The sequence below is a fragment of the Podarcis filfolensis genome (genome assembly GCF_964270895.1).
Source record: "Podarcis filfolensis genome assembly, chromosome: 1".
Taxonomy (NCBI): domain Eukaryota; kingdom Metazoa; phylum Chordata; class Lepidosauria; order Squamata; family Lacertidae; genus Podarcis; species Podarcis filfolensis.
In genome coordinates this window covers 104,065,133-104,081,783 of record NC_139604.1, presented here as the reverse complement: position 1 = coordinate 104,081,783, position 16,651 = coordinate 104,065,133, and the positions used below count along the sequence as shown (strand labels likewise).

At 39.5% G+C, this 16,651-nt stretch overlaps 1 protein-coding gene across 8 annotated transcripts in view; it reads right to left on the bottom strand.

Moving 5' to 3' along the window:
• TTC6 (tetratricopeptide repeat domain 6) overlaps positions 1-16,651 on the bottom strand; it is a 74,710-nt gene that overhangs the window by 40,419 nt on the left and 17,640 nt on the right. For 7 of the 8 annotated variants that reach the window (XR_014546998.1, XM_083609175.1, XM_083609173.1 and 4 more), the window contains 7 exons: positions 12,154-12,363; positions 8,392-8,551; positions 7,344-7,448; positions 6,534-6,632; positions 4,134-4,202; positions 2,985-3,002; positions 257-777 (listed from right to left, as the gene is read on the bottom strand). Coding sequence is in view for 7 of the 8 variants with exons in the window: in XM_083609175.1 (XP_083465301.1) it covers positions 257-777; positions 2,985-3,002; positions 4,134-4,202; positions 6,534-6,632; positions 7,344-7,448; positions 8,392-8,551; positions 12,154-12,363 (1,182 nt within the window). In the remaining variant the exon portion in view is untranslated. The remainder of the gene's footprint in view (positions 1-256; positions 778-2,984; positions 3,003-4,133; positions 4,203-6,533; positions 6,633-7,343; positions 7,449-8,391; positions 8,552-12,153; positions 12,364-16,651) is intronic. The other variant, XM_083609171.1, reaches the window with a different exon arrangement.

Here is a 16,651-nt window from a genome sequence, read left to right as displayed (position 1 = left end):
CCAAATGTTTTGGACTACAAGCTACAACACCCATGATCTGTTACCACTGGCTTTGCTTGCTGGGATTGAAAGGAGTTGTAATCCAAAGCATCAGGATAACACCAATTTAGGAAAGCTAGTATTACTGTATTACCCATAAAGAACTGGCACACACATAAAAATGCTATCTGGTGCTGTTGGAGAAATTACTGATTCCATACCCCAAAGTGCTCAATATATGAAATTAAAAGTTGCAAATATTAATAAAAAGGCAGACCTTTTAAGAATCTGTGGAGGTTCTCTTAATTTCTCACAAACACTTTCTAATATATGAACAGAAATGTATTTCCCTGCTGTTTTCAATGATCTCCTTTTGTATGATGCTTTCCTTGGGAAAACGATGTACTTCATCCCAGCTTTTCTAGATTCTTCAGCCAGATTAGTTTCATCTATAGGTTCAGGAGCTGGAGTGGGTGCAATAGATGCAGTTCGTCCTCTAGAGGAGAAAAGACCTTTTGTTTGCTTGAATGTACTTGCCAAAGCTATATCAGAATCTTTATCTGAACCAACAAGAACACTTTTGTGTGCGGCAGATTCTCTTTTCTCAAGGCTAAGAGAGCTTTGTGGCTTTGTTGATAAAATGCCAGGCTTTGTAGCTTCCATATCTACTGAAAGATGTTGTTTTTTCATAACAGTTATCTCTTCCATAGTGGTTCTGAAATTTGCAGAAATCTTCAAAGCAGATTTGTCTCTGAATGATAATTCTGGTGCACTATGAGGTCTTTTAACCAGAACTTCCTGTAAGAAAAACAAATCTCAGTTTTTTGTTTATTTTTAGTTTTTTCGATAACGTTCCAAAAGTAGTCAGCCGTATAAAATTGGATTGCTGGGTACTTAGTATGGGTTGTCTCCAACCCGGCACTTTTGCTTCCACAACTGACTGTGTGTGCAGAATTTCTCCTGTTCCCTCCCCGTGTGCCCTCAAAAGCAGCCCTGGAGCATTGGGGGACCGTTCAGAGCAGCTTGGGGGGGGCTGAAGGAGAAGAAACGGAAGTCCCATTGCATTAGTGGAACTCTGCTAAAGGTTACTATCACGTGAACAGATCCTCTTGAGAGAGTGAGCAAGAATAAGCCAAGCATGAGCAGGTTAATTCCCCCTCTTGCCTAGGCAAGATAAGATTATGTGACATATCAATATAATCAAGTATCTACCCCAACCCCTCTCACGATGGCTTAGTTTCGTCTTAGTTCACGCGAGTGTCAGTGGAAAAAACCTAGGTGGTCTAAAAGGAAGGAAACCAAAGAGAAACCTAGTAACATGCACCCCTTTTCTCTGTAGGTTTTCATTGTAGATCTGTTCAGAGTAAGTACCCAATGACCAGTTCCCCTGACTGAGCAGAAAGACATCAGGCAATAATGCCCTAAACTAAGCCAGTTGTGTATGGAAGTGAGAGCTGGACCATAAAGAAGGCTGATCGCCAAAGAATTGATGCTTTTGAATTATGGTGTTGGAGGAGACTCTTGAGAGTCCCATGGACTGCAAGAAGATCAAACCTATCTATTCTTAAGGAAATCAGCCCTGAGTGCTCACTGGAAGGACAGATCCTGCAGCTGAGGCTCCAGTACTTTGGCCACCTCATGAGAAGAGAAGACTCCCTGGAAAAGACCCTGATGTTGGGAAAGATGGAGGGCACAAGGAGAAGGGGACGACAGAGGACGAGATGGTTGGACAGTGTTCTCGAAGCTACCAGCATGAATTTGACCAAACTGTGGGAGGCAGTGGAAGACAGAACTGCCTGGCGTGCTCTGGTCCATGGGGTCACGAAGAGTCGGACACGACTAAACAACTAACCAACAACAACAAGAAGCCAGTTGTGACACAATCCAGCACTCCCACCAATGCGGCCAGCCTTGCTGCCTCCAGGGAACCATAGATTCCATTGCTGGGAGGCCATGTGCACCACAGCACCTTTCCTCATCAACCATTCCTGCTTAAAAAATACCTTACTGAGCAATTTTATATGTATTTACTTTCAAGCAAGTGCCATTATTTTCAATAGGCCTAAGTATGTTCAGAATTGCAGCCTTGATTCTACAGAATCTATGCTGTCCTCTTTCATTCATAATGAGCATGTTTCTACAGCAAGCAGCTCATCCACAGATGCAAAGAAAGAGTTTAAAGATTTTCAGTTCTGCTGTATACATGTTTATTTTGAAGTAAATGCCCACTGTGTTCAATGGGGCTTATTCTTACTAATCCTATTCCCATTTACCCGGAAGGAAGCCCCATTGAATTCAATGGAACGTGTGTCTAAGCAGGCATGTATAGGATTGGACTGTGTGTTTAGGGCTACAGTCTAAATAAAACTTGCAGCACAATCCTAGGCATGTCTACTTGAGAGTAAGTCATCACAGCTACTCTGTGTAAATAACTGATATAAAAAGTTTGAATTCTGAAAATCAGAAAGTGCTTTAGAATTTCTTCTCACATACTGTTTTGAAAAAATAAGGCTACAATACTAACTCAACCTACAGCACCTAGACGTAAGCCCGCTAAATTTAGTAGGACTAATTTCTGAGTATACATTGTTAGGACTGTGTTGTAAGGCATAATAAAATGAATGTAGAGAGATGTATTTACATTTTAATTGTTTACCCTTTCTTGTAAACAATCCTGGGAATACAATTGAAGGGTGGTGTAAAAATGCCTGAATTTGAAAAACTGTTGACAACAGTTACACAAGCAAAATGATTATTATATTTAATCTCCCAATTACTTTTAATTAAAAAATGTGAATGTTAGATCTCATTGAAGGGAAACATAAGGAATATCTACCACTGAATCGGAACAGAATTAATTTTTACCGAAGCAACAAAATCTATATGCAAAAACTGGAAATAAAATTATTTGGTTGGCACTTAGTGTCACATAGGTCAACTAAGATTTTATAAAACCAACATACATATTTCTTGCAGATGCAACTCCTTCACAGCAGACTACTTACACATTCTGTGATGTTCTCCTGCAACACAAAGTTTTGGTATCTTGTAAAATGAGACATTACAAGAATAACTGGTTATTATCTAACACTAGTACAAAAATTAGGCTGCTTGAATTTTACATTTTTTCAAGCACATTGTTTTTCACTTCCTAATTTATTGACCGCTGCAAGTTAATTATTGCCAAGAAGGAAGAACTCTACAGTCCCAACGTGTAAAGAATGAATAAAAAGAATCTGTCTGCCTTATGGCACAGGCAGAGGCTGAAGCCTCAGCACTGCTTGATCTCAGCATTCTTGCTCACTTAATTGGTTCCAGAGCAGAATAGGAGGGGCTGTTGTCTTAACCCCAACTCTCTCTCTCCCTGTCCCCCCTTCACACTTTGTGAAACCCAAATCCCTGCTAGGATGTTTTACTCAAGCTCTGTGGAGAGACCTGGAGAGCCCAACTCAGACTCTGCATCAAGAATAGGAAGCGGAGCTAATCTCACACTTTAAGGAGCTCTGCCCTAGCAGAGAATTTTCCACAGTTTAGTCAGGTTCATTTTAGTATATACAGTAATTGGAATTATATATTTTAGATTTAGTTCAGAGAGGTTCCTGCTCTTCAGTTTTCCTTAATAGAGGAGTAAAGTTCAAGCCAGCCCTACCCTCCTACTACTGGGGAAGCAATTACGAAGAATCTTAAATGCCCTGCTTAGTCTACCAGAGAATTAAAGATTAAAATAAATAATTATAATTTTGAGTTAAACTTTAAACAAGAAATTAATATTAAATATGGATGTGATTATTGCAAATAATAATTAAAGCTTTAAGCCACACTCTGGATAAAACTGTTGCTATGAAAAATCTACTATATATTTTGGGAAATCGCTTGTTCACCATGCATTTGGACATCTCTTAAGATACTGCAACCAAGTTTTGCATGGTGGTTCCTGCAATTAAGGAGCAGGTTTTCCTCAATGTTTGGATACAATTGGACACCATTCTGAATCAAGATGGCAGCCAGAACCTTTCAAAACAGCACTGTTTTAACCACTGATTTAAAAACTGCACTGATTTTTTGGTTTCTCTGAATTCCCAAGCAATGCTGGGTATGATGCGGCTAATAAATAATAAGTACTAAATAATAAATCTGAAAAAAAGTTATAATACCTGTAATGTTTTCCATTCAGAAACTAAAAGCCCTGGAGAGGAATTGCTTCTTCTACAGATTTTAAGACTCTATGAAACAAAGAAAAATATATACAAAAAGTGGGTTTTTTTAAAATAGAATGAAAGTATTTATTTTCATAACACATTTTTTTCTTGGAAAGCTACCCTAGATTCAGATTGTGAGCACGTATGTTGGTTCTACATTAGGAGTATGAAATTAAAAATAAATTGAGTTTTATTTACATGCTGGTAAAGCTGACATAATTATGTACACTGAAGTCTAAAAATTGTGGTGGAAGAGAGGCATCATGTGGGCTTTCTTTCTGGTTTAGAAAAGGAAATAAAATTTCACATAAACACCTTGTTAAAAAGGAGATATTTGCCACTGGACAATAGTTGTTTAACACATCTAGGTCCAAATAGAATCAAGGAAGGCATCCGGATGAGGAGCTTGGGAATTTACCTTCAAATGACAGAATGGCCAGTTGATGAACAAACAAAAAAGTCAGATTTTCTTAATATTTCACAAATATTACTACTTGCATTCTTCATACTTTTCACGAAATACAGAAAATTAAAGATAGTGTAATTTTGGCAAAAGAGCCTATCTCAGTTGACAGGCTTCTGTTACAAATCTAAGGCATATCTCAGGTGCAGCAGTCAGCAGGGCAGGGTGTCAGCACTTACCTGACCTGCTATCACTGCTGCTGCAGCTTACAGGAAGGGACAAGGCGATGGGTGAGGTGAGCATAGTGCCAGCACACTGGTGGAACCAATCAGGTGTTTCTGCCAGTGCATTTGCATACTAACCTTATCACTGCCTTTCCCCTCCTCCTTTCATTATACTGCAGCAACAGCAGTGGCAGGTCAGGTAAGTGCTAACACCATGGCACCCACTACTGTTTGTAAAATAGAGAAACAGGGACCTTAATTAACTAGGCCTTGGTTCTTCTGATGAGCTGAAAGGAGGAGCTCTGAAGTTAAATACTAGATGGAATTAAGACAGCTGCATGGCACCTTGATGTTTAAGAAGCCACTAAAGAAGTTTTTTATTTAAGACCATTTTCTCTGAAGTGTGCTAATTGTACTTTAGTAAAAAATGTTTTTAGAATTATTATTTTTTGTATTTTATGTCATTTTATCTTGTACTGTACACCACTTTGATGGCCTCAGGCTAGGAAGTAGTTTATAAATCTGTAAAATAAAATAATAAATAAGCAAATGGCAGGTTCTGTCTCAGGCACAGGACGCAGAAGAATGAAAGTTAGGAGATATGGGACATCCAGACTGAAGACTGAAAGAATCTAGTTACCTCTGGGAATCTGAGTATGCCTAAGATTGCTTGGGAAACAGCTAAGGGAATTACCGGTAACTGGACTGCCCAAGGGCAATAACATTCCTCTTTAAGACTGCTTTAGTGTTCTCGAAGCTACCAACATGAGTCTGACCAAACTGCGGGAGGCAGTGGAAGACAGGAGTGCCTGGTGTGCTCTGGTCCATGGGGTCACGAAGAGTCGGACACGACTAAACAACTAAACAACAACAAATGTTCTCCTAAGGAAGTACAAAGGCTCCAAGAGTCAAACGAGTACTGAGGGGCCCATGCCCATCTTGGCCCTAAAGAATTACAGTATACGGACTGAGTGTGGTCCTTTCATAACATTGACATTCAATGAAGAAAAGTTGACAAATGCATTCTGATATATTAAGTTTCTTCAGTATTTGTATGCTGTTGTTACACATTACTCCCAGTTGAGTGGTGTCCCCTCTCACCAGTTCCCCCATGATTCCTCAGAATGCCAGACCACTCTTGCTTCAGAGGACAACCAGTGAGCCCTTTTTTCTCTGAACTCAGGAGCCAGATTCATTACAGAACCCTCCTATGGGCTTCCCCTACTTTCTTGTGCTCAGGTTCGTCCTCTTTTCTTCCGCTATGCTGGTCCCTGTACACAATTAGCACAGGCAGTCCTACTGTTTCTTTCCTCCCCTCAGCAAGCGCCTCTTGGCACCCTTGTACTTGACCTCTCAGTACTTTGCCTGCCAGTTATATGAAACACTGAGGCAGAGGGAGTTCCCCTGTTCATTGCCTGTCTATTTTCCTGTTGGAAGAACCAAACACTTTGGAGCTTTTCCTGCAGCCATCTCTTCGGCTGTTCTCTCCTCCATGCCCCACTATTCCCTCTCAGCACTTCTGTTTAATCTCTGTATACTGAGAGAGGCGTGCTTTGCCGCCAGACTGACTGCTGGAGAAGCTTCCTGCAAATACAAAGGCATGAGCCAATGACAGGTTCCTCCTCACAAAACCCTTCGAAGGCAGCTCCCATAGGAAAACAACCCTTTATGAAATATATAAAACCATTATCACATCAAAAAAAGAGAAACTATTACTGCAATACACACAGAAAGCAAATGGTCAAAGTCCTCCTCAAACTCTAATACTTCTTGATCTCGAAGATCACATGAAAAGTCTTCATAAATAACACCATTAATCAGATTGCTCTGGAAAAATAAAAAGGTTTAATGATAACTTTTAACCGGTGGTATAAACCATCATAGCAATTTCAGTTTAACTTCATAAATCTCTAGGGAAAGTTAAAACGATAACATCAAAACTTCATTGGATTTGATACACTCCATTTGGTCCCACTAAACAAGGAATGCACAACAAGTTGGACAATATGATTTATTTGGGCCAGTAGTGCTTAACATACAAAAAATCTGAACTGTTTGAAATATGGCTGGTGTATATATTTTCACCCAGGTATTTTAGCTTACTCATACACAAACAAACACACCTACACAGAGAGGTTTGCACTATAAGACTCCAGAAGGATCATAGCCAAACAAAGAAAATATGAAGTTCAGCAATAATAAGAAAGAACTAGAATGGTTTTGGGCATTAACAACACAGTACAATCCTGCAGGTATTTAAACATTAGCATTCTCTGTTAATTTAATGAAATATTTAAATATTTTGGAGAATGTGCCCCAATTGCATATGGCATGTAATTACTAACTGTAAGTTCATGTTTACATTAATTTAAAATACACCATTCTAAATCAAAATAAAGCAACTATTTCTATAACCCACACTTTCAGTTATAGATATTGGTACAGAAACGCTATTATTTAATTTATATTTTGTGTAGATAATCAAATGCGATATTAAATGAAATGCTGTGTAGTCTTCACATATATTAAGAATTTTACCTCATACTTTGGAAACAAGGTCTCCTTCATAAGAGAGAGAGGAGCGGCGAATTTCTGTGGAGCTGGTGTCCAAAACATTTTGAGAGACCCTGGATGAAATTTAACCTTCACATCAAAAACAATTAACAAAATTAGTATGACTTTAATCCTAGACATGTTTTCTTCTGAATAATTAGATGTTGCTGTGCTGAATTGGTAAACATTTCAAGACAAATCAGGCATTTTGAGATAAAACAGAAGTGAAGGAAACACAATATGAAGGGCACTTGTATCACCTGGCAAAAGCTACACATCACATTTGCATGGCAAAACCAACATTCTCTGGATCAGGGCAAATGAGTGAAATCTTTATTCTAAACATATTACATAAGAGTATGGACTACCTCAATCAGCAGGAAATCTAAATGGAAAGACCCAAGTCCTATACTTTCATATGCCCAGGATTATATATTAGCAACAGGGGGTGCTTACATCCACAATTGTATCTTAAAGCTGCCCCACACAGTTACACTTAGAGATTTATTAAACTAGTATCCCCAAAACAGAAAATGCCAGGAGACTCCAAAGATGACAATGGCTACAGCAAAAGAATGAGACATCATAAAACTCTCTGCATTCAAGGCCCAGTTAAATAAAGAATTTGCATACAATTACCCCACTGTCAGAGATACAAGAAAGAAATAGAAAAATTAACTGAAAGTCAGGGGAGAGGAAAGGGGTTTCTGTGAAAGAGAAAGAGTCCAGCCTTCAATGTGGTTGGATTACACCATTTGAAAAGGAGATGAGCTTGTCTTGAAAGGAAGCCACTAGGGTTGGTAAGGCAAGTCCTAATATTGTCTATTGAACCTTCTGTACCTTAAGGAGAGTACTGTATAAGAACCTGGGAAATGCAGGCCAAAAAACGACCTACTATACTTTGAATTTTTCTTCTCTATATAAACACCCTCTTTAAAAAAGCAGAAGCAATCTAGAAAGACAATAATTTGTTATATTTCAAAAGATGGGACTTCAGAAAAATATGTTATCAGAATTACGTATCAAATCTTACTTTTTCTCCCAACAGGGCTAGTTGAGGTTTTTCAACATAAAACTCAGCTACTCTTTGCCATTCAGGCATACTTTCTGGTGACCTTGGAGGGAAAACTTTAACTCCATCTTCCTGACTGCATTTGTATACTTCTGAAATAGGAACTCCTTCATTACAAATTCTGGAAAAAAAGATTCTCAGTAAGATACTGGAATATTTGTAAAGCACACACACACAGAGAGAGAGAGAATTTACTCAGTTCAAGTTTTATGCTTTGTTTTGCTTTTAAATAGCACATTCTTGATGGCAAATAATTGCAGGCTATAACCTCAGCAACCACTGGCCAACATAGCTCAAATAATGATGGATTCACACTAAATTTTATTTCAAAGCAGCACTGGGAGATGAGTGTGCTGACAGTGGGGAAATGAATAGAAAGACAGTTAAACAGTAATTGATTTGGAGAAATTGAGGGGGGCAGCCATTTTTTGACTAGCTAGGCCTAACCACAGCAATCATTTTGTAGTGTTGCCTAGGTATCAAGTAGTTTTGTTAATAGTAAATAGGCTAAATTTCATTGAGATTAGCTCTCTGGGTATTTTTTAAATTAGGTGTTAACCGGCTCAATCCCTTCAAATCAAAAGGATCTTCTTATCACATAAGTTAAGCATGCCATGTGCAGTTCTCCTGCCAGTGATCTGTCAACAATTTTGATGAATTGGTTTTAGTGTTTTTACTATATATAAGAGTTTTAATTGCATTTATATGTTTCATGTTTCATGTTTCTGTAAACTGCCCAGACAGCTATGTTATACATCTGGTATACAAAGAGAATGAATACATAAATAAACAAAATGCTAAAAATAGATATTTAAGTCAATTATCATTTTCAACTCAAGAGTACATTCTAACAGTGCCATCTACTGGTGGTTCAAAACTTTCTCACTAGAGAACAGATGAACACTGCTGGGTTCTGCAATAAAATCTGCCTTGAAAGTCCTGTGGGTAGAAAGGCTATATATTTAAAATGACCATTCATATCTTTATTCCTGTGACCACCAAAATATTGTTTTCATTTTAAAAAGGAATGTAATAATGCAAATGTGAAACCACAGAACACCGTTCTAGAGTCTTGTTTAGTCTCGCAGATATTAAAGCATTATCTACACTTGGGTAGTTTCTGATTTCTTAAGAGAATTGTGATAATGAATTACTCTAGCAGGGTCTCCAAAATATAAGCAAGGAAACAATCAGGATTAATTAAACTGCCCACAAAACATTTTGCTGAAGGAATGCCTGTTCACATAAACAAGTCTCCTGAGTCAATAGAATCTATCACATTCTCATTCCTATGAAAAGACACTGCTTGATAGTGTTTGTTGATTCAGACTAGATGCCATTCAAACAACCGTTGTCATGTTAACAAAGGAAAGGGCTTTTCTTGGACCAAAGGGGAAAGGGGGGAAACCTGTCTGACAGCACGGCACAGGGATACCAGAGCACATCTTCAGTTTCTGCCTACCATACACTAAATCAAAGGAATAAGTTTCAGGAATTCCAGTCCCTGCTCTGACCTGTCACCCTAACCCACTATTCTAATGTCAGGATGTTAGGACAGCTAACTGCCCTACAAATATTTGTGCTGGATGTGCTTACTGGGCAGAATACATTGAGAAATGGCTATTGGCTTAGAACAGGGGTGAGAACTGGTGAAAGGGAACAAGTTACCTCTTTAAAGTAACAGTGACATTTTAAAGCAATAATTAAACTTAGTCTTGTTTACATGCAAATAATTCCATTATGTGATATTATCAATAAATTTCAATAAATAATACAGGGAATAGCCGTTTTGCACGCAACCAAGGCACACACAACTGCTGGCATGCATGCTGCTTTCAGCCCTGGAATGAGGCAGGACCGGCTTTTGCGTGCCCCACTGATGCGCACAATACCCAGAATGCAACCCCCACACAAACAGGGAGTTGTCAGTATACTTGCCTGGCAATTGAATTTAAGTCCCTTAATTAGTTAAAATAGCTGGGTTTAGGCTAATAGTTGAACATTAATTAATTAAATTAAATGCGGGCAACTGAAGTTTATATTTTATGTCTTGGGTGTTTTTATTTGCACTGTGCTGTTGTTGAATTGGTGTGTTTTACTTTTGTTTACTGCGCATTGTCCTGGGCTCCTTGTGAAGAACAGCAACTTAAAAAGGTTTTTAAATAAGTAAGTAAGTAAGTAAGTAAGTAAGTAAGTAAAGGGTGGGAATCTTACACCTAGAAATATTGTAACAAAAAGTATCAAGAAGTCATAGCATCATTGAAGAAGAAGAAGAAGAAGAGGAGGAGATTATTATTTATACCCTGTCCATCTGGTTGGGCCTCCCCAGCCACTCTGGGCGGCCTCCAACAAAATATTAAAATACAATAGTCCGTCAAACATTAAAAGCATCCCCAAACAGGGCTGCCTGTTTATAAAGAATTATAAAGATTATAAAGAATATAGAAGGACTAGTCGTTGAGGAAGTATCAACATGGCTTCTGCAAAGGGAAGCCCTGCCTGACTTACCTTTTAGGATTTTTGACAGTGACAGTAAGTATGTGGTTAGGGGTGATTCAGTATACATTATGTACTTGGACTTGAAAGAGCTATTCAAAGCATTACTATTTTACAATTGTTGGCATCCCAGCCAAGAAGACCACTAGCAGGGCTAATCTGGGCAGGAGAGATGCAGGGCAGGAGGGCCATCTGGCCCAGGGCCTCTGGCTCAAAAGGGGGCTCAAATTTAGACACTTGTTAATTTTTTTGCATTTAGTATGTTTCACAACTTGTTTTTATGCACATCAGACCAAAATGTGACACACCTTCTCAGCTAGAAAAGGTTAGAAAAGCTATTGTTAAATAAATTTTAAAAATCAAACTATGTCTCACTCTATTTTTGCGCCCTGTTTTCGGATATTTTTATTTCAGGTAATTGTTATTCTTCTTCTGGTTAGGAGTCTCAAAAGCTGGGCCTCTCCAAACCTCTGAGAGGGCCTGGGCCTTCCCACTAGAACCTCTTTGGCAGGACCGCCTTCTCTGAGTTCTGCCACTTCTCAATGGGAGGCTTGCTGGGCCCAGTCCTTCCTATTGCACCACCCAAAAAAGAGAGGACAGTGAAGCAGGTAAAGCCTTCCAGAAGAAGAGGGCAGGTGAGCACATCAGAGGCCAGAGCAATCCTCACTTGTTCAATGTTTGCTGCCAAAAGATATGCCCCCTGCAGTTGGTCCAGGACTGAAAGGCCAGGGATGGGTAGGAACCTCATGCACTGAGCACCAGCTGTGCTGGGAAAAGGCAGCAGGAGCCACTGGCAGAGGAAGAGGGGCCCGGGGGGAGCGCACTGCCCCCAGCAGCACAATCCCGGTGGGGTGCCATCGCAGCTGCCCCCCTGCCCGCGCTGGGTGCCATGCCCCCACAGGTGGCGCGCCACGCCCCTGCAGGCAGCATGTCATGCCCCCAGGTGCATGCCACGCCCGTGGGACACGCGCCAGCCATGCACCCACCTGCTCTCCGCCCCCCGGTGCCGCAGCATGAAGCTCCGCCACTGGCAGGAGCCACACAAACTCAGTGTGTGCCACAGGAAGGAGGGACACAAATCTGTAGATTTCTGTTATTCCTGGAATGCAAATAAAGTTGTGCGAATTGGTTCTTCACCAGAAAAAAATATTCACTGTTACATAGAACTGCATCATAGTGCTCACTCGGCAACACAAAAACACTGCACAAAGTATTTTCTAATCATACCTTTCTCTTGCCATAAATTCATCATAAGCAGGAGTGGATGGTAAGAACTGCTCTGAGAGGTCACTGCAAAGATTAACTGGTGGTAATAAAACATTATGACCCCTTTTGTCTATAGTATGGTGTATTCTTGAAGCAAGCTGCAGATGAACGGGCAACACACATCTTGGGCAAGCCTCACAAAGAAGGTGAATAAGTGGGTGATCCACATCTCTAGAAAGAAAATAAAGATCATTACCATTTGATGAATGTAGATATTAATTTTAAAGTTACTGAGTCTGGACCTGTATGTTTCTGTCTGGAACCTGTTAAGCTGATTGGGGCTGTCTGCTCTGCTCCTCTCCAAATAACTTTAAAAGCTCATGCCTTGGAAATGGTGCAAGCATTCTGGCGCAAGCTGAAGGGCAAAAGCCAAAGGGTGCTTGTTCTGTGGCTCTTTGCCTCTGGCTTGTGCCCTCTTTGAAGAGGGAGGGAGAGGAGAGGAGGGGAGAGAGAGCACAGTGCACAGAGCACAGTAAGGGAATGTGGAAAGGAATTATCTTAAATATCACACATGGAGAAAAGTCACCATACTGGGGGGTAGGGGTCTTCTATGGAACCTGTGGACCCACCCCTCTATAAAACAACACAGCAGTGATCATTTTCTTTCTTTGAGGGTGAAAGAGAAGGCAAGACCAAAAACTATGACAGATCTTGCTATACTGGGTAAAGAAGCCCCTTCCCAGAGGAGCGGTGTTCAAGCAGCTGTTTTTGATGTTTTGAATCAAACTACAATGGAACAATACAGAATGTATGTAATGAAGATGAGAAAAAGTGTTGCTAAGTTATGGGTTAGTGTTTCTGCACATGGTAGACTGTACTGCAAAATTTCTTAAACAATTATATACCGTAAACAACTACCTCGCACACATATCCATTTTCTTCCACAATACAATTTCCCTGTCACCCTTTTTCAAACATAAAAAGTTACAATTCTGTAGCTCTCAAAAGAAAGCATAACAGACAAGTTTAATTAATCACGGTCATCAATTACAATGTTACCCATTGTGTTTTGTTAAAAGGTTTTGTTTTTAATCTAACTGAGAAAATAACAACTGAACCATAGTTTCTTGTGCCCCTTTGCTTGAGCTCCAAAAGAAGACGGAATCATTTGCCGGTAATGGACAAAAATGGAAACACTCCTAACAAAAAACTAAAATATTTAGAACATGTTGCAGGTAAAGGTGTGTGTTTTTACAGCACGCACTCTCCTTAAGCACTCTATTTATCATCCTTTGAAAGAGAAGACAAAGAAAAACCAATACTATGTGTGTGGCCTACATTAACCTCACTTAATGCACTCAATAACTTTTTTTCACAAAATCATGCTTTTTCTGCACCATTGATAATCTGACAGTAACTTTTTACTGAAGTAAAATACTCATTGTCTGCTGTCATTATTTGTTTTAATACATAATCTTGCTAACCAAATGAACTTAAAGCAATGTAGATAAGCAATGGCATGCACAGGGTCACTTAAATGCCAATTTGACCGTTTCATAAACTTTGGAATTCTTTTCCCATGAGTCTGCTCTCGGTTACTTAATTGAAAGTAATATCCATTTACAAACTTCAGACTTGCCATAAAAAGGCTCTCTTCCGTGTCCCAGAAACTTTTCAGGGCTTGAATCACAACAAAAGCTAGTAATTAAAGCTTTTTTCCTACACCAATAAAGTAGTGGAAGAGTAACCTGGGGTATTCCAAAACACATTTGACCCTAAGAAGTTACTATTCCAAAGGGTGCAAAACTGAAAAACAAATGCATAAATAAATAAATATATACTGTAAAGGAAATGATGCCAGGTACATCATTCAATTGAATGGCCAATACCAAACATATTTAATGAATTAAGTTCATTATTATTATTATTATTATTATTATTATTATTATTATTATTTATTTCTACCCCACCAATCTGGCTGAGTTTCCCCAGCCACTCTGGGCGGCTTCCAATCAAGTGTTAAAAACAATACAGCATTAAATATTAAAAACTTCCCTAAACAGGGCTGCCTTCAGATGTCTTTTAGAAAGAAGATAGCTGCTTATTTCCTTCACATCTGAAGGGAGGGTGTTCCACAGGGTGGGCGCCACTACCGAGAAGGCCCTCTGTCTGGTTCCCTGTAACCTCACTTCTCGCAATGAGGGAACTGCCAGAAGGCCCTCGGCGCTGGATCTCAGTGTCCGGGCTGAACGAAGGGGGTGGAGACGCTCCTTCAGGTATACAGGACCGAGGCCGTTTAGGGCTTTAAAGGTCAGCACCAACACTTTGAATTGTACTCGGAAACATACTGGGAGCCAATGCAGATCTCTCAGGACCGGTGTTATGTGGTCTCGGCGACCACTCCCAGTCACCAGTCTAGCTGCCGCATTCTAGCTGCCCAGAATGCAACAGAACTTACTGAAATAACGCGTGAATACAATTAATAGGGAAGCCATGCACAACAGTCTGCCACAGACAAGACTTATTAAAAGTACCAGGATCTTTAAGAGGAGTACATCTAATTGGTTAATTTCTTTCATCAATTCTATGGATTATAGCATAGCCACTATCTGCACAAGCCTATGTAAGTTTACTCAAAAGTAAGCAGATCTACTCATCAGTAAGTCCCAGTAAGTTAAATGAAGCATATTCTCAGGTAAGTGGGTATAGGAGTGTAACTTAAAGCAGGTATGATTGCAAGGAATTATGTGTACAACTCAGCACATAACATGCAAGATGGCGAGATTTTAAGAAATAAGTGAAAAAGCAGGGTTGTTTCAAACATGTGGTCCCTCCACCCACATTTTTCCACATTCGGGGAGGTTATGTGGAGGATGGGGACAGACTTTGGGTGTGTGGACATTCAGGTGGATGGTTTCCAATGTGACTTACAACAAGATATACGGCAGCCATTCCCTATTTATTTATTTATTTATTTTAACAAAATGCAAATACCGCTTGATTGTACTAAAACCTCTAAGTGGTTTACAAGAGAGTAAAATTATCAGTAAAAATAGTTAAACACATTTTAACATAATTAAAATTAAATATTTTAATTTTATTAATTAATATATTAAATATTAAAACATGGCAACATCTACATGTCTGGATAAGCTTGCCTAAACAAACCTGTTTTAAGCAGGTGTCAAAAAGAGTACAGCAAAGATAGCTGCCTGTTGTCAATTGGCCAGAAGTTCCAAAGTGTAGGTGCTGCCACACTAAAAGATTTATTTCTAACATGTTTTACACATGTATACTATATAGTTGTGGTGTGTGTGCTGGAATATAGATTTTCATAACGTATTTTTTTTTGTGGGGGGGGTTCTTCCAGGGAATATAAATAAATAAAACAAAAGCTTTATTTCTCGCAACTGTGGAACGAGTATTATGTAGTATGTAACTCTGCCAGTTCCACAGATCAAAACTGTCAAGTGCGCAGATATGTGGGTAAGGCAATCCTGCAAGTAAGCCAAACCATTAAGGGCTTTATATATCAAGAGTAACACCTTGAACTTCACCTAGTAACAAATCGACAACCAATGCAGGTAATCTGAGCACAGGTGTTATATGCTGACAAGGTCTTACTCCTGGCAGCAACCATGCTACAGCATTCTGCAGTTTCTGGAACAAGCAGAAGGCAAACCCCACATAAAATACACTGCGATAATCAAATCCCGATTTCTGATTTGATCCTGGAATATCCCGCTTTTCCTTAGGACGTCCCTATTTTCATTGGAGAAATGTTGGGAGGATGTGGCCCATGGGCCCGTCAACTTCAGCCTTGACTAAATTAGGGGTGGGCAGAAAGTAGAGCAGGATCTACTGGTAGATCTCTGCACAATCTGAAGTAGATCAGAAAGGATTGATCATTACCAAATGTTAACCAATGGGAACATGATTACACACACACACACACACACACACACACACAGGAGATAGAGATTGCTGAAATGAACTGGGGGAGAGATAGTCAAGAGTGGACTTGTAAGCAAACTATGAGCAAAGTTAAACTCTGGTAGTCAAACCAATTACTGAATTCTTTGATTCAAAGTATATGAGTTTTGCACCAAATTCCTACTGGTGACTTTAGCAGTTCCAGTAAGAAAAAAAAGTAGATCTCATAAAGCTGAAGTCTGCCCACTTCTAGACAACACTGACTGCAGTATTCTGAGACAGACATATTTCCCAGCCCTACTTACAGTTGGCAAGGATTGAACCTGAGACATTTTGCATTCAAAGCATTGAGCTATGGCCCTTTCCCTACATTAGGCAATAATCTACAACAATCACTCTTTGTAATTTAGGATTGAATCTTCTGCACTCTAGAACATTTATGATGTTGTAATGCAGTGAGCTGTTCTTGTGTTGCGACTAATGCTTCTGTCAGTTCTGCTGTGAACTCATTAGGTAGCCTTCGGCAAATCACTATTCTCCAAGTCTCCTCACCTGAAACATGGAGGTGATAATGCAACCTACTATA